The sequence below is a fragment of the Nicotiana attenuata genome, chromosome 1, assembly GCF_001879085.1.
Source record: "Nicotiana attenuata strain UT chromosome 1, NIATTr2, whole genome shotgun sequence".
NCBI lineage: Eukaryota > Viridiplantae > Streptophyta > Magnoliopsida > Solanales > Solanaceae > Nicotiana > Nicotiana attenuata.
Window position 1 is genome coordinate 100,542,512 of NC_031989.1, and position 17,828 is coordinate 100,560,339.

Genomic DNA, 17,828 nt, shown 5'->3' on the forward strand with positions numbered 1-17,828 from the left:
GCCCTATTGTTTGTGATTGTTGTTTGGGTGAGGAAGGGAGTGTAAAGCACGAAGGGTGATGCCGTGCCGCACGACGTACCATTCCGTGCCTAATATATTGATTTCATGGTGAGGAAAGAGTGTAAAGCACGAAGGGTGATGCCGTGCCGCACGATGTACCATTCCGTGCCTATTGTATTGATTCTTATGGTGAGGACGAGAGTAAAAACACGAAAGGTGGTGCCGTGCACTTGTCCTTGATTTCCCTGATTCTTGCTGATAATTGAGTCATGTTGTCCTTTACGTTTATTTACTGATTTCCTGTTGTTATTTGATTTTATTTCGAGGTTATAGATTCCCTTACCCTATTTGCCTTGTGGTTGTTGTTTGGGTGATGAAGAGCGTAAAGCACGAAGGGTGATGCCGTGTATTGTTTTGGTGAGAGAGTGTTAAAGCACGAAGGGTGATGCCGTGTATTTTTTTGGTGAGAGAGAGTAAAAGCACGAAGGGTGATGCCGTGCACTTGTCTTTGATTTCCTAATTTTTATTGATAACTGTGTTACGGTTTCTCTACACTAAATTGCTGGCTTCCTGTTGATACTTGTTGTTTCCCCGCAGTATGTTTTCCCCCTCCCATACTTGACTGTATATGACTGTTTCTTTCTGTACTTCTTTTCTGCTGTATATAGTTAAATTGCACAGGTTTATTTGGTAGTCTGGTCCTAGCCTCGTCACTACTTCGCCGAGGTTAGGCTAGGCACTTACCAGCACATAGAGTCGGTTGTGCTGATACTACACTTTGCACTCTTTTGTGCAGACCCCAGTGTTGTAGACTTCGGACCACAGTGGGATTGCTAATCCTTGTTCATCAGGCGACCCGAGGTAGTCCTGCAGGCGTCCGCAGGCCTTGGCGTCTCCTTCAATCTACTATTCCTGTTCTTTCATGCATTCCAGAGACAGTGTTGTATTGATTTCTTTCAGACCTTTATTTGTAGTATTCTTAGACCGTCTGTGAAACTGTGACACCAGTTCTGGGTAGTTAAGACTCAAACAGTTGTAATAGATATTCATGTTTAGATGTCTTATTGTTTTCTTCCGCTTATGTTATATTCCGTCGTTTAAATGTTATTCCTTCGTAATTGTTAAAGAGAATAAAATTGGTAGAAAGGTAGATGGTTCAATAATTGGCTTGCCTAGCTCACATTAGTAGGCGCCATCACGACTCATGAGGGTGGGAAATCCGGGTCGTGACAAGTTGGTATCAGAGCTCTAGGTTACATTGGTCTCACAGTTCACAGACAAGCTTAGTAGAGTCTGAGGGATCGGTACGGAGACGTCTGTATTTATCCCCCAGAGGCTAAAGAGTTAGGAAAAGTTTCACTTCTATTCTTCCCTGTCGTGCGATTTTGTTCTCTCAATGCTAAATTGAAACCTCTACTCTTGTCCTTTCGCGAATGGCGAGGTCATGTACCGCTTCTTCAGCCGAGCAGCAGCACAGACTAGTGATAGATCAGCTACGCCTTCGGAGGCTTTGTGGAGGTTGGATAAGTTTCACCAAGCTCTTCACTACTACATTCAGCGGTGCATCTACTGAGGATCCCCAGGATTATCTAGACAGCTGTCATGAGGTTCTCAGGAACATGGGGATAGTTGAGACCAATGGGGTCGATTTTGCTACTTTTCGCTTGCCTGGATCCGTCAAGACCTGTTGGAGAGATTATCGATTGGCTATACCAGTTAGGTCATCAACTTTGACTTGAGAATAGTTCACACAGCTATTTCTGGAGAAGTTTCTCCCCATCACTCAGAGAGAGGCCTATCGAAGGCAGTTTGAGCGTCTCCAGCAGGGTTCCATGACTGTTACTCAGTACGAGATTAGATTCATCGACTTGGCTCGTCATGCTCTTATCCTACTTCCCACAGTGAGAGAGAGTGAGGAGGTTCATTGAGGGACTCGTCCAGCCGCTCAGTTAGCTAGAGGTGGAGGTGGAGGTATTAGAGGTGGAGGTAGAGATGCTAGAGGTGGAGGTAAAGGTATTAGAGGTGGAGGTGCAGGTACTGTTCTGGTTTGTGGTGGAGAAGCTTCGGTCTTATTTTGCGCCGTATCTGGTCATGCCTAGTGAACCTTTGAGTGCCCCTGTTTATGTGTCTACGCCGGTGGGTGATTCTATTGTAGTGGATCGCGTCCATTATTCATGTATAGTGGTTATTGGAGGTCTTGAGACTCATGTAGATTTGTTGCTTCTAGACATGGTTGATTTTGATTTTATATTGGGGATGGACTGGTTATCACCTTACCACGCTATCTTGGACTGTCATGCCAAGACTGTGACCTTAGCCTTGCCGGGCTTACCTCGTTTAGAGTGGAGAGGGACTCCTGGTCATTCTACCCGTAGTGTTATCTCCTATGTGAAGGCTCGGTGTATGGTCGAGAAGGTGTGTTTGGCCTATTTGGCCTATGTTCGTGATTCTAGTGCTGAGGTTCCTTCTATTGAGTATGTGCCTGTTATTCGTGAGTTTCCTGAGGTATTCCCTTCAGACCTGCCGGGTATGCCACCCGACAGGGATATTGACTTTTGCATTGATCATGGCTCCGGGCACTCAGCCTATTTCTATCCCGCCGTATCGTATGGCCCCGCCTGAGTCGAAGGAGTTAAAGGAGTAGTTGCAAGATTTGCTTGAGAAGGGTTTCATTAGACTCAGTGTTTCGCCTTGGGGTGCGCCGGTGTTGTTTGTTAAGAAGAAGGATGGGTCAATGAGAATGTGTATTGATTACTGGCAATTGAACAAGGTTACAACCAAGAATAAGTATCTGTTGCCGAGGATTGATGATTTGTTCGATAGCTTCAGGGTGCCCAGGTATTTTCAAAGATTGACTTGAGATCTGGCTACCATCAGTTGAGGATTAGGGCATCCGATGTCCCTAAGACAGCTTTCCGCACTCGGTACGGGCATTATGAGTTCTTGGTGATGTCATTCGGGTTGACAAATGCCCCAGCAGCTTTTATGAATTTGATGAACCGAGTGTTCAAGCCTTATTTGGATTCGTTCGTGATAGTCTTCATTGATGATATATTGATATATTCCCGCAGCCAGGAGGAACACGAGCAGTATCTTAGAGTGGTTCTTCAGACTCTGAGGGATAGTCAATTATCTGCTAAGTTCTCTAAGTGTGAGTTCTGGTTGAGTTCAGTTGCATTTCTGGGTCATGTTGTATTAGCAGAGGGTATTCAGGTGGACCCGAAGAAGATTGAGGCAGTCAAGAACTGGCCTAGACCAGCATCAGCTACAGAGATCGGAGTTTCTTGGGATTGGCAGGCTACTATCGTCGGTTCGTGGAGGGGTTTTCATCTATTGCAGCCCCGATGACCAGGTTGACCCAGAAGGGTGCCTAGTTCAGATGGTCGGACGAGTGTCAGGAGAGCTTTCAGAAGCTCAAGACAACTCTGACTACGGCACCGGTGTTGGTTTTTCCCACAGGTTCAGGGCCTTATACAGTTTATTGTGATGCTTCTCGTATTGGACTTGGTGCAGTGTTGATGCAGGACGGCAAGGTCATTGCCTATCAGTTGAAGATTCACGAGAAGAACTATCCAGTTCATGATTTGGAGTTGGTAGCCATTGTTCACGCATTGAAGATTTGGAGGCATTATCTGTATGGCGTGGCAAGTGAGGTGTTCACGGATCACAAGAGTCTTCAGTATTTGTTCAAGCAAAAGGAGTTGAATTTGAGGCAGAGGAGGTGGTTGGAGTTGTTGAAGGATTATGATATCACCATCTTATATCATCCGGGAAAGGCCAATGTGGTGGCCGATGCCTTGAGTAGGAAGTCAGCCAGTATGGGCAGTCTTGCTTATATTCTGGTCGGCGAGAGACCGCTTGCTTTGGATGTTCAGGCTTTGGCCAATCAGTTCGTGAGGTTGTGTGTTTCTGAGCCCAGTCGAGTTTTAGCTTGCACGGTCGCTCGTTCTTCTTTATTGGAGCGTATCCGTGATCGGCAGTATGATGACCCCCATTTGTGTGTCCTCAGAGACACGGTGCAGCACGGAGGTGCCAAGCAGGGTACTTTGGGCGATGATGGAGTTTTGAGATTGCAGGGTCGAGTTTGTGTGCCTAATGTGGATGGACTCCGAGAGTTGATTTCAGAGGAGGCCCATAGCTCCCGGTACTCTATTCATCCGGGCGCTGCGAAGATGTATCAGGATTTGCGGCAGCATTATTGATGGAGGAGAATGAAGAAGGATATCGTTTCGTATGTGGCTCGGTGTTTGAATTGTCAGCAGGTTATGTACGAGCATCAGAGGCTCGGTGGTTTATTTCAGAGGATTGAGCTTCCCGAGTAGAAGTGGGAGCGTATCACTATGGACTTTGTTACTGGACTCCCACAGACTCAGAAGAAGTTCGATGCAGTGTGGGTCATTGTTGATAGGCTGACCAAGTCAGCGCATTTCATTCCTGTGGTAGTCTCCTATTCTTCCGAGAGGTTAGCTGAGATTTATATCCGGGAGATTGTTCGTCTTCATGGTATGCCCGTGTCTATCATTTCGGATCAAGGTACGCAGTTTACCTCACATTCTGGAGAGCAGTTCAGCGAGTGTTGCGCACACGGGTGACTTGAGCACAGCGTTTTATCCTCAGACGGACGGGTGGCCCGAGCGGACCATTCAGATTTTGGAGGATATGCTCCGAGCTTGTGTCAATGACTTTGGAGGCTCGTGGGATCAGTTTTTGCCTCTAGCAGAGTTTTCCTAGAACAACAGCCACCAGTCGAGTATTCAGATGGCTCCTTATGAGGCTTTATATGGTAGGCGGTGTCGGTCTCCGGTTGGATGGTTTGAGCTGGGAGAGGCTCGATTGTTGGGTACGGATCTGGTTCAGGATGCCTTGGACAAGGTAAGGATCATTCAGGATAGGCTTCGTTCAGCTCAGTCCAGGCAAAAGAGTTATGCCGACCGCAAGGTTCGAGATTTGGCTTTCATGGTCGGTGAGCGGGTATTGCTTCGAGTGTCGCCTATGAAGGGCGTGATGAGATTTGGGAAGAAGGGCAAGCTTAGCCCTAGGTTCATTGGCTCGTTTGAGATTCTTGACCGAGTGGGGGAGGTGGCTTAAAGACTTGCATTGCCGCCGAGCTTATCAGCCGTGCATCCAGTGTTTCATGTGTCCATGCTTCGGAAGTATCACGGCGATTCATCCTACGTGTTAGATTTCAGCACTGTCCAGTTGGACAAGGACTTGTTTTATGAGGAGGAGCCGGTGGCTATCCTAGACCGGCATGTTCGTCAGTTGAGATCGAAGAGTTTTCCTTCTGTTCGTGTTCAATGGAGAGGTCAGCCTCCTGAGGCATCGACCTGGGAGTCCGAGTCCGATATGCGGAGCCGTTATCCCCATCTTTTCCCCGACTTAGGTACTTCCTTCTTCTGTCCGTTCGAGGACGAACAGTTGTTTTAGAGGTGGAGAATGTGATGACCCAAAAGGTCATCACTTGCTTTTAAATTAAATTCTGTGTTCCGAGGCCTTAAAATCCTCTTTTATCTTCACCTCGATTTGCATGCGCAGTCCGGGCGTGTAGCCGGAAAGCTTAAATGAGAAAATCTGTGAAAAATGATAGATTTTGACTATAAAATGAATTAATATGACTTCGGTCAACGTTTTGGGTAAACAGACCCGGACCCGTGATGTGACGATCCCGGAGGGTCCGTAGGAAAATATGGGACTTGGGCGTATGCCCGGAATCGAATTCCGAGGTCCTAAGCCCGAGAAATGAATTTTTAAAGAAAATTGTTTTCTGGAATTGTTTAAAGTATTTTGAAATAAAATTTGATTAGAACATGATGGTATCAGGCCCGTATTTTGGTTCCGGTTCCCGATACAGGTCTTATATATAATTTAAGATGATTCTGTGAAATTTGGTGAGAAACGGATGTCATATGACGTGATTCGGACCTAAATTGCAAAAATTGATGTTTCATGAAGTTTGATAAAAATTCTTTGATTTTGAGGTTTAATTCGTTGTTATTGAGGTTATTTTGGCGATTTGATCACACGAATAAGTCTGTAGGATATTTTTGAGGTTTTGTGTGCACTTGGTTTGGAGTTCCGAGGGCTCGGGTGAGTTTCGGGTAGGTCCCGGGATGTCTTAGGCTTAAAAACATGGATGTTGTAGGTTCAGAGAAGTGCAAACCTCTGAACCCGCAATGCTGACCGCAGTAGTTTTTGTGCTGTCCGCACTGGTGACTGTGCGACCGCAGTCGATTTTGTGCGGTCCGCACAGACTCACTGGTCCGACTTCGGAAGCTCATATCTTTTGATCTACAAGGAATTTGGGGATTATTCAAAAACAAAAGTTGTAGATCTTTGAATATAGTTTTCAGAAACATATTATAATAGGCATTTGGACATCTGTAGCCAAAATACTAAGACCTGTCACTGCAGAACACAAGTAGTGCTGTGCGGCTACAGTTGATTTTGTGCGGTCCGCACAGGGCACCTGAGAATAGTATATTTGGACGGGATTTTCAGTTATTTTTCATTTTTCAAAACCCCAAAAACATAAGAGGCGATTTTTCAAACAACCTTTCTTCTCCAAAATGTTGGTAAGTGATTTCTAACTCATTTTCTTCACTCCTTAACATCTTTTAACATGATTTCAACTCAAAATCAATGATTTTCATGGGGGAAAATTGGGTGTTTTGGGTAGAACCTAGGTTTTTCAAAAATTGGGGATTTGGACCTCGATTTGAGGTCCGATTTCAAAACAAATAATATATTTGAGTTCGTGGGGGAATGGGTAATCAAGTTTTGGTTCGAACCTCGGGTTTTCACCATGTGGGCCCGGGGGCGATTTTTGACTTTTGGGTAAAACTTTAGAAAATTCATTTTCATGCATTCAAATTGATTCATTTAGTGTTTATTAATGTAATTAAGTAACTTGTGACTAGATATGAGCGAATTGGTGGTGGAATCAAGGGGTAAAGCTATAATTGAATCGTGAATTATGTTCGTGGCATCGAGGTAAGTGTTTGGTCTAACCTTAGCTTGATGGATTAGGAGTTGAGTCCTATTTGCTATGTGGTAATTGTTGAGTACGACGTATAGGCATGGTGACGAGTATCTATACATTGGTGTCTAGTATTCCCGTGAGTCTCTATATTGTGATTATCATGACTTTGTTGTATCTTTCATGCCTTGGTGATGGTTTCTAATTTTTGTATAAAGTTTGTGGAAAGAATTGTGACCTATGAACATTGAGGAGTGTTGGCTCAAGTTGTATAACAAATTGTGAAAGTATAAGTGACAATTGAACTTTTAGAGCACTGGCTCGAGTACTGAAATGAGTTGTGAAGGTATAAGTGATAATTGAACCTCTAGAGCACTGGCTCGAGTTGTGAAGTAAATTGTGAAGTAAAAGTGATAAAGAGAAGAGATCATTATGTTGTCACTCTTGCCGGGCTATTGTTGATTTATTTGTTATCTCCCTTGCCGGGACGTGGATGTTATTGATGTTGTTCCCTTGCCGGGATTTAATTGTTGACTTGTTGCTCCCTTGCCGGGATTCTTATTGCAAATTTCCTTTATTTCCTTGCCCCATTATTTGTGATTGTTGTTTGGGCGAGGAAGAGAGTGTAAAGCACGAAGGGTGATGCCGTGCCGCACGACATACCATTTTTTGCCTATTATATTGATTTCATGGTGAGGAAAGAGTGTAAGGCACGAAGGGTGATGCCATGCCGCACGATGTACCATTCCGTGCCTATTGTATTGATTCTTATGGTGAGGACGATAATAAAAGCACGAAGGGTGGTGCCGTGCACTTGTCCTTGATTTCCCTGATTCTTGCTGATAATTGAGTCATGTTGTCCTTTACGTTTATTTACTGATTTTCTGTTGTTATTTGATTTTATTTTGAGGTTATAGATTCCCTTACCCTATTTGCCTTGTGATTGTTGTTTGGGTGAGGAAGAGCGTAAAGCACGAAGGGTGATGCCGTGTATTGTTTTGGTGAGAGAGAGTAAAAGCACGAAGGGTGATGTCGTGCACTTGTCTTTGATTTCCTAATTTTTATTGATAACTGTGTTACAGTTTCTCTACACTAAATTGCTGGCTTCCTGTTGATACTTGTTGTTTCCCCGCAGCATGTTTCCCCCCTCCCATACTTGACTGTATATGACTGTTTCTTTCTGTACTTCTTTTCTGCTGTATATAGTTAAATTGCATAGGTTTATTTGGTAGTCTGGTCCTAGCCTCGTCACTACTTCGCCGAAGTTAGGCTAGGCACTTACCAGCACATGGGGTCGGATGTGCTGATACTACACTCTGCACTCTTTTGTGCAGGCCCCAGTGTTGTAGACTTCGGACCACAGTGGGATTGCTGATCCTTGTTCATCAGGCGACCCGAGGTAGTCCTGCAGGCGTACACAGGCCTTGGCGTCTCCTTCAATCTACTATTCTTGTTCTTTCATGCATTCCAGAGACAGTGATGTATTGATTTCTTTCAGACCTTTATTTGTAGTATTCTTAGACCGTTTGTGAAACTGTGACACCAGTTCTGGGTAGTCGAGACTCAAACAGTTGTAATAGATATTCATGTTCAGATGGCTTATTTTTTTTCTTCCGCTTATGTTATATTCCGTCGTTTAAATGTTGTTCCTTCGTAATTGTTAATGAGAATAAAATTGGTAAAAAGGTAGATGGTTCAATAATTGGCTTGCCTAACTCACATTAGTAGGCGCCATCACGACTCACGAGGGTGGGAAATCCGGGTTGTGACAGGACCGCCTCACATAGCCAACCTCCGGTCCAAATATCGCCTTCCTCCCCACGTCAAAATTGTTCCGGCCGGAAGCGACATTGTGGAGGTTCATCGACCTGGATATTGTGCCTTCTATGTCTATCTGTTCTTGATTGGTTATACTCTTCCTCTCCTTCCGCTAGCGGAGGAGTTTTGCCGATTTTACAATGTCTGCCCGGCGCAACTCTCCCCTTATTTGTATAAAATTTTCTTGATGTTGACGAAGTATACAAAGTTGTTTGGTGTTGAGGTCGACGTTCGCCACCTGCTGCATTTATTTTCGCCCAGTTTTTGCAGAGGTACTTTGATACACCTACGACATCGTGGGACCAGAGGGTTGGTGATTGGGATGGACGACAAAACGAATCGGAAGTTCTGGCATAAGTACTTCTTCATCAAGACCGAGCACCTGGTAGCGGACCCGACTGGGTTTCCCGAGCAATGGAACTATAATTGTAAGTATCTTACCGTATGCTCGTTATTTTCTTTCGTTCTTTCATTTTCGGCTCATTTGCGGCTTCCTTGTTTTTCAGCTGAGAGGCGTGTACCTTCTCCTGTATTTGATATTGAAGATTGGGTGGCTCGCGTGTTACCCCACATCGTGGGAATTCGTGATTGGGCGTCCTTTCACAAGCGTTTTGGACCCAAGATCCCGTCCAGTAAGTGTCACTTTTACTTCAGCTTATTGTTGTTTACCATTGCTCTTTGATGCGACCACCCTTTGGTGCTAGGTCGGCGAATTTCCAAGAAGAAGGCTCCAGTACTTGCATTACGCCAGGCTATCGTGTCGGCTAGAATGCAATTTGCCTTAGCTGAGTCTGCTCGAGGAAGTCAGATTCAAGTTCCGCCGATGAGGGACTCTGCCCCTTAAACTCTTGCCGTGCGGGATGAGATCTCTTCCTAGCCCATCTATCATCTTGTAGACGAGTCATCTAGTGGCGATGACTCACCGTCGAGGAAAAGGCGAAGGGTAGAAATCGGAAAGGCCGTTGTCGCTGACATCATACCAGAAAAATGCATCGCTTTGGGAACGGAATCCGCGCTTACACCAGATGTAGAGACCATTTTCATGGCGGGTGCCATTATGGAAAGGAGGCCCTCTGTAGTTGAGGAGGTTCGTGGTTGCGGAGAAGCTTGCACGGGCCGCAGAAAGTGGCGCGTCATCGGCGGCCGGGGGAAGTAGAGGGGTCCATGCGGGGGACGACGGCTCTGGCTCGGATGTCGACCCTGAGAAGGTAGGGGCCTTCCTGGAGAGGAATACTCGTGTGGAGATAAGGACGGAGGGTCCTAACCGGCACATAGTCGTTCCCGTGGACTACGACCTTTTGGCCAACTCAGAACGGGCGGTGCTGTCCTTTGCTCCCCTGTGCGCGGCTTCTAAAAACACGGTGCTATAGGCGATGAACGATGCAGAGTTGTCGTTGGGTATATCTGGCATGGCTCCGCGAGTAAGTGCTTTTTAATGTTAGGATTTGTTTCGCATGTGTATTTGCTCATACTGACTCCTTTCTTTTGCATGTCAGACTCTTATCATGGGGATCGAGCGTGACCGGCGGGAGGAGCAGAGGACGGCCATTTTTAAGAAGATGACCTTCAAATACAAGGAGTACCGTACTGAGCACCGAACATTGGCCGACTTCCTTAACCAGGATGGTGAATTTCAGTCGCTTCGTGATGGGCTTAAACAGAAAGATGATGAGTTGACGAAGAAAGATGAAGAGCTAAGGGAGAGGGACGATGAGCTTATGAGGGCCATCGGTAGGTGCAGCGAGCTTGAGGCAGCTCTAAAGTCCAAAGAGGACGAGCTCGAGGTGAGCAAGGGGGTGATGGCCGAGAACGCTGACCTTCAAATGCAGGTGGCATCCTTAACGGCTGAACTCGAGCAGAAGGAGGCGAAAGCTGTCGATCTAAGGGGTGAGCTGAGTGCCAAGGTCGAAGAATTGAGTCGTGTCGAGAAAGGTAGAATGGCCGCTATGGCTGAAGCGGCGGCTCTAGAAGATGCCCTCTGCGTTTGCAGGTCCGAGCGAGCTAATGAGGTGGAGACATCGGAGCTAAATGTGGTGAGGTTAGAAGAAAATATCCATGGTTTAGAGGCAGAGTTGTATGGGTTGGAAGAGCAGGTCGTTGTATTGAGGGCCGAGGAGGCGCGACGACAGTCACAACCGTCCACATCTCATACTTCTGCCGATATCGGTGTGTCATGGGAGTTGTATGAGATCTGGGTTCACGCCGAGGCTCAACTTGACGTGTATAAATCTTTGAAGGCTGTCGGGAAATTTTCCGAAGCAGAGCTTAAGTCGTCTGTGTCAAGGCACGTGCAACTCGTGAAGCTTGTGGTTACAACCTTGGTACGCCTGATGGGGATGAGGATGACAACGCCGCGAATAGGCTTGCCTCTGATCCTTGGTATGATGATGAGTACGCCGATGGGATGATGTGGCGTGAAGCTGTTGTACTTAGTCTTTGTTTTGCTTTGATATTTTTGTCAGGGCGTCTTTGAGCCCTTTGTAAAAAGTGTTGTAATTTGATAGTTGAAATGGAACCGTTCCTTTTTGCTATGTATTTCTTGATCCCCGATCTCTTTTCTTTTTACTATGTGGGAAGCCCCTGATTTTTATCGACTGTTTGTATATGGTTGATATTGGTTGAGTCGAACATAGCCTGACCTAAGGTTTAATTTAGCTTTAATGAGATCGAGGTTTGATGAGGTCGAACGTCGAGCAATTCGAGCGAGGTCGAATATGAAGTAATTAGAGCGAGGTCGAATGTGGCATAATTCGAGCGATATCGAATGTAAGATAATTCGAGCAAGATCGAACGACATAATTCGAGCGGGGTCGAATGTAAAATAATTAGAACGAGGTCGAATGTAATATAATTCGAGCGAGGTCGAATGACATAATTCGAGCGAGGTCGAATGTAAGATAATTCGAGCGAGGTCGAATGACATAATTCGAGCAGGGTTGAATGTAAAATAATTCGAGCGAAGTCGAATGTAAAATAATTCGAGCGAGGTCGAATTTAAAATGTAAAGTGACTTGGTGGAGTGCAAAGATGCTGCTTTATTTCATTCATTGGAGAATATTACATATTTCTGTTTCTTCCATACATATATTGGAGAAGTTCCAGTGTACCTAGTCCCTTCATCGTTCGACCTAGAGAAGTAGTGGGCATGCGGGGCGATGAATTTTACTTGAACTTCGAGACATCCCCTTCGTCGCCTCATTAAAAACCTCCCCGAGAAAACCCAATTGGGACAAAACCCGAGCGAGGGAAAAAGAGTACAACTTGGAGGGCGTCCATTTTCAAAAGTTGAAGTATTTGAGGTGGGCGACGTTCCAATTGTTTTGTAGTAGTTTTCCCTCCATTGTTTCTAGCTGGAACGATCTTTTGTTTGCTACTGCCGTGATTTTGTATGGCCCGTCCCAATTGCTTCCTAGTTTTCCTTTTCTTGAATCTTTGCTCGCCTGTGTTTTGTCCTTGAGCACATAATCTCCGACTTTGAGTGGTCGTACTTTGGTTTTTTTGTGTTAGTACCGTTCTGCTTATTGTTTTTGGGCTATCATTCTTATGTAAGCCATGCCTCTTCGCTTCTCTGCTTTGTCGAGGTCTTGTTTCCTGTTCTCGTCGTTGTTTGGTCCGCTTTCATTAGAGTATCTCAAACTAGGTTCCCCGACCTCGACTGGTATTATGGCATCAGTCCCATAGACTAGTGAATATGGCATTGCTCCTGTGCTTGTTTTTGGCGTGGTGTGATATGCCCACAGTACTTCTGGTAGCAGTTTCGGCCATAGTCCCTTGGTGTCCTCAAGCTTTTTCTTCAAGATGTTAGTATTGTTTTGTTAGAGGATTCGGCCTGGCCGTTACCAGCAGGGTGATATGGCGTGGAGAGTATTCGCTTGATGTGCCATTTTTCGAAAAATTTGGCAATCTTTCTTCCGGTGAATTGGGGTCCGTTGTCACAGCTGATTTCTTTGGGGATGACAAAGCGGCATATGATGTTTCTCCATATGAATGCGATAACTTCCTTTTCGCGTATTTGGGTGAACACACCTGCTTCTACCCACTTGGAAAAATTGTCAGTTAAAACCAAAGAAATCATATATTACTTCGCCCTGCTGGAAGGGGCCCGACAATGTCCATTCTCCATTTGATGAACGACCATGGCGATGTAACCGAGTGGAGGTGCTCGCCTGCTTGGTTTATCATAGGAGCGTATTTTTGGCACTGCTCGCACTTTTTGACGTAGTCAGCGGCTTCCTTCTTCATTGTGGGCCAATAATAACCCGCTTGAATGAGGCATCTGACGAAGGTTCGGTTGCCGGTATGGGCGGCGCAGTGGCCTTCGTGTACCTCCTCGAGGACGGGTCTTGTTTGGTTCGGCCCTAGGCATTTTGCCAAGGGGCCTCCAAACGTGCTTTTGTATAGGTCGTGGTTTATGATGTTGTACCTGGCCGCCTGCATTTGAAGCTTTTTGGCTTCCTTTTTGTATGACGGGAGTACTCCCTCCTGCAATATGTTATAATACGGTTGCGCCAGTCCCAAGTCAAATTTACAGAGTGTACCTCAAGTTGGTCTATTGATGAGTGGAGGAGGGTGACCACGTTTTCTTTTGTAATGTTTTTGGTGGCCGCCGCTAACTTGGCGAGGCCGTCTGCCTCGATTGTTTGTGTTCGAGGTATCTGGTCGAGTTGACAGTCGTCGAATTCTGGTAGCAGTTTATGAATTTCTGCCTGGTACTTTTGTAGCCTCTGTTCTTTAATTTAGAAAGTCCACGTGACTTGGTTGATGACGAGTTGTGAGTCACATCAGAGGATGACTCGTCGTGCTCCGTATTTGAGGGCTAGCTATAGCCCTGCAATTACGGCCTCATACTCGGCCTCATTGTTAGTCATATCGAGGCACCGTATGGATTGGCGGATGACTTCGCCTGTTGGGACCTCGAGTATGAGTCCCATTCCAGATCCTGACGCGTTGGATGCGCCATCGCTGTATAGGACCCATAGGTCGGATAGCCCAGGAGAGGTACGAGTAGTTTCCTGTTTGACCTCGGGCATTATTTTGGCACTGAAGTCGGCGACGAAGTCGGCGAATACATGCGATTTTATCGCTGTTCGCGGCTGATATGTTATATCGTGCTCGCTCAATTCATGGCCCACTTGGCCAATCTCCCCGACAGTTCGGGCTTATGTAGGATTCTCCTTAGGGGGAAGGTCGTCACCACCGATATGGGGTGGCATTGAAAGTAGGGTCTAAGCTTTCGTGAAGCTACGACCAATGCCAATGCCAACTTTTCGAGGTGGGGGTACCTTGTTTCGGCGTCAACTAGGGTTTTGCTGATGTAATAAATTGGAGATTGCGTACCTTTGTTTTCACGGACTAGTACTGCACTTACTGCGACCTCCGACACGGCCAAGTATATTAGGAGACGTTCGCCCGTTTCTGCTTTGGCTAGTAGCGGGGGAGAGGACAAGTATGCCTTTAGTTCTCTTAAGGCCTTGATACATTCTGTATTCCGCCGGAGCCCGTTGTCCTTCTTCAGCATGTTGAAGAATTTATGGCACCTGTCGGAGGATCATGAGATGAACCTCGACAGGGCGGCTATACGGCCTGTCAACTTTTGCACCTATTTCTTGCTGGTTAATATTTCAGATATTCCCTCAATGGCTTTGATTTGGTCGGGGTTGACCTCGATGCCTCTTTGTGATACCAGGAAGCCGAGGAACTTTCCCGAAGTTACGCTGAAGGCACATTTTTCGGGGTTCAGCTTCATACCGTATTGCCTTAGTATACTGAAGGCCTCTTTCAGGTGGTCGATATGGTCCTCCTTCCTTTTCGATTTTACCAACATGTCGTCTATATAAACTTCCATTATTTTGCCGAGTTGGTCCTTGAACATCTTGGTGACTAACCATTGGTAGGTCGCCCCTGCGTTCTTCAACCCGAATGGCATGACTCTGTAACAGTACGTTCCCTGATAGGTGATGAAAGTAGTCTTTTCCTGGTCATCCCCTTCCTTGAGGATTTGGTTGTAACCTGAGTAGGCGTCCAAGAAGCTTAGCAACTCGTGCCCTGCTGTTGCGTCGATGAGTTGATCGATATGAGGCAACGGAAAGGAGTCTTTTGGGGAACGCCTTGTTAAGGTCCGTGAAATCCACGCACATCCGCCATTTCCCATTTTTCTTTTTCACCATGACTACATTGGCGACCCATTGGGGGTATTTTGATTCTCGGATGGAACCGTTAGCGAGTAGTTTATCCTCCTCACCGCTAACGGCCTCGTTGATTGCGGCGTTGAATTTTCTTCTTACTTGTCGTACAGGAGGGGTAGAGTGGATCGACGTTCAACTTGTGTGTGGAAACGTCTTTTGGTATACCTGGCATATCTGCATGGGATTTAGCGAACAAATCGGCGTTATCAATTAAAAATTTATGAAATCTACCTGGTTCTGAGAGTTTATGGCCGATGTAAGCCTTTTTGTTGTTGTCTCTATTGTCTAGTTGGACGGGATCGAGGTCTTCTACCGTCGACCCTACGGCTTCCACGACGTCGGGGTCCTTGATGACGTCTTTTGGTGCGTCGAGTTCGGCCCCCGACTTTTGTAATTGCTACGCTTTCGAGTCTGTTCCTTTTAACTGTTGAGTGTATGTACAATCTTGAGCGATGCAATAGCATTCTTGGGATATGCATTGTTCGCCTCAGATGCTGAATATCCCCTACGGAGTAGGGAACTTGATTACTTGATACAGACTGGACAGGATGGCCCTCATGGCGTGTATCCATGGTCTCCCTATGATGGCGTTGTAAGCTGTGTCTTGGTTCATGACATGGAACGTTGTTTCTAGGGTGATTCCCCCGGCCAGAACGGGTAGCGTTATCTCCCCTGAGGTTCGCTCAACTGCATTGTTGAAACCTGTTAGTGTTATGCAATGTGGTACTATCTTGTCCTGGAGTCTCATTTGTGTGAGAACTCGAGGGTGGATAATACATGCGCTGCTTCCGTCGTCTACCATTATACTTTTTACATCAGTATCCGAAATACGTAAAGTAATGACACGAGCATCGAAGTGAGGAAAAGTCAAACCGTGGGTATCTGACTTATCGAAGATGATACTGTCTTCGAGGTCATCATACAGTTCATGGGTGATCGAGCGCTTCAGTTTATGTGTGGTGGTAAACTTCACATGGTTGATCGCTGCTTCATCGCCCCCACTGATGATCATTTGGATGGTGCGAGCGGGGGAGGGTGGTTTTGGAGGGCCTTGGTGTTGTTCTCGTCCGCGGCCAAAGTTGGCTCGTCCTCGGTCGCTCATCAGCTCCCTCATGTGCCCTTGGTGAAGCATGTTCACTACTTCTTGCCGTAGGGTTATGCAGTCCTCGGTTTTGTGACCCCGCTCCTGGTGAAATTCACAGAGGACATTCGACTTTCGGGTACTTAGGTCGGACTTCATTTTTTGTGGCCACTTCACCTTTGTGTCAAGCTTCTCTAGTGCGTACACTATTTCTGAAGGGGAAACACAAAAATTGTGAACTGATAAGAGTGGAGGCATAACTCTTTCGTTTCGCTGAGTCCTTGTATGCGGCCTGGATGGCCCTTCTGTATGTCGAGGAGATGGCGGGATGGCTGTTCTGACATATGGTTGATGCCTGTCTCGGCTGAGGCGTGGACCTGTCTGATCTCTTTGACCGTCATTACGACGGTCTATCCTCGACTCCGTTTGGATCGACGTTAACTGTTGGGTTGGACCGTTGAGGTCATCCTCGTCTGCTATCACCTCGGTGCAGTAGGCGTTGTGAATTTCTTCCCAAGTGGTGGGAGGGTATTTCATGAGCCTGCTTAATAACTTTCTGGTCGCTCTCGACCCATTTCTGTTCAACCCATTTTGGAAAGCTGCCACCGCCATCCCTTCTGATACGTTTGGTAAGCTTATTCTTACCCTGTTAAACCGAGCGAGGAAGTCGCTGAGTCCCTCGCCAGGCGATTGCCTAACGACGAATATATCATTCACCCTGCTTCCGCCTTCTTAGCCCCAGCGTGGGCGGTGAAGAACTTGTCGGCCATTTCTTCTAACGTTGTTATTAAACGTGCTGGTAATTGTGAGTACTAGGTTAGGGCTCCCCCCGTTAGGGTCTCGCCGAACTTTTTCAGTAACACTGATGGCACCTGCTCCTTTGAAAGGTCGTTGCCTTTTACTGCTGTGACGTAATGATGTGATCTTCGGGGTCTGCGGTGCCGTCGTATATCTTCAAATACGGTGGCATTTTGAAGGTCTTGGGTATGGCATGCGGGGCTGCCTCCTCGCTATATGGTTGTTCGATGAATCGGCCGACATCCCGTCTTGGTAGCAGTTTTGGGGCGCCCGGTATCTTATCGACCCTTTCTTGATGTTCCCTCATCTGGCCACGAAGTACTTTGTTCTCGTTTTCCATTTCTTCCATTTTCTTTAGAATGGCCGCTAGTGCATCATTACCTGCATCATCAGCGGTGTGAGTGTTGCCTGTTGGTGGAGCGGGTTGTTCGTCTGTGGCCGCTGCGGTATCTACTGGCGCGGCGTATCTATTCGACCTTTGAACGGGTTTGTCGGGTATGTTATTTAGAGTACTTATCAGCCACTCCTCCAGTAATTTTTTCACTGCTGGTGGCGCTTCTTCAGCTATGGATGTGGAAGCTCCCCTTTCACGTGAAGCGGTTACACTTCCATGAGGGGGAGGTGAATCACTCCGCCTAGGTGTAGCACTCGGCGTCACATTCTCATCGTCTTCTCTGTCATCCTCGTTGATGGTGTTTAAGATGTAGGTAGTGACACCCAATATTGCTTTCTGTCTTTCATCTTCTTTTCCTGTCATTATTAGTTCGTGCAAACAAGTAAGAGATGGCTGCCCTTTTTTATGATCTAGAAGAAACTAAAATTTTAACTAAAACCTACCCACAGACGGCGCCAAATTGTTTGACCAAAAAGTGTTAAGCTTTTTGTTAAACTAACTAATGATGAAATAAATGGTGAACTTAGTTAAATATAATAAATTCTAGATCAAATATTGGAGGATGTTGGCAAGATG

At 46.2% G+C, this 17,828-nt stretch overlaps 1 protein-coding gene across 1 annotated transcript; it reads left to right on the plus strand.

The window, feature by feature from the left end:
- LOC109238983 lies at window positions 10,168–11,202 on the plus strand. The gene is made up of 2 exons (XM_019405484.1): window positions 10,168–10,215; window positions 10,291–11,202. Exons 1-2 carry the CDS (start codon window positions 10,168–10,170, stop codon window positions 11,200–11,202), a joined length of 960 nt encoding a protein of 319 aa, XP_019261029.1.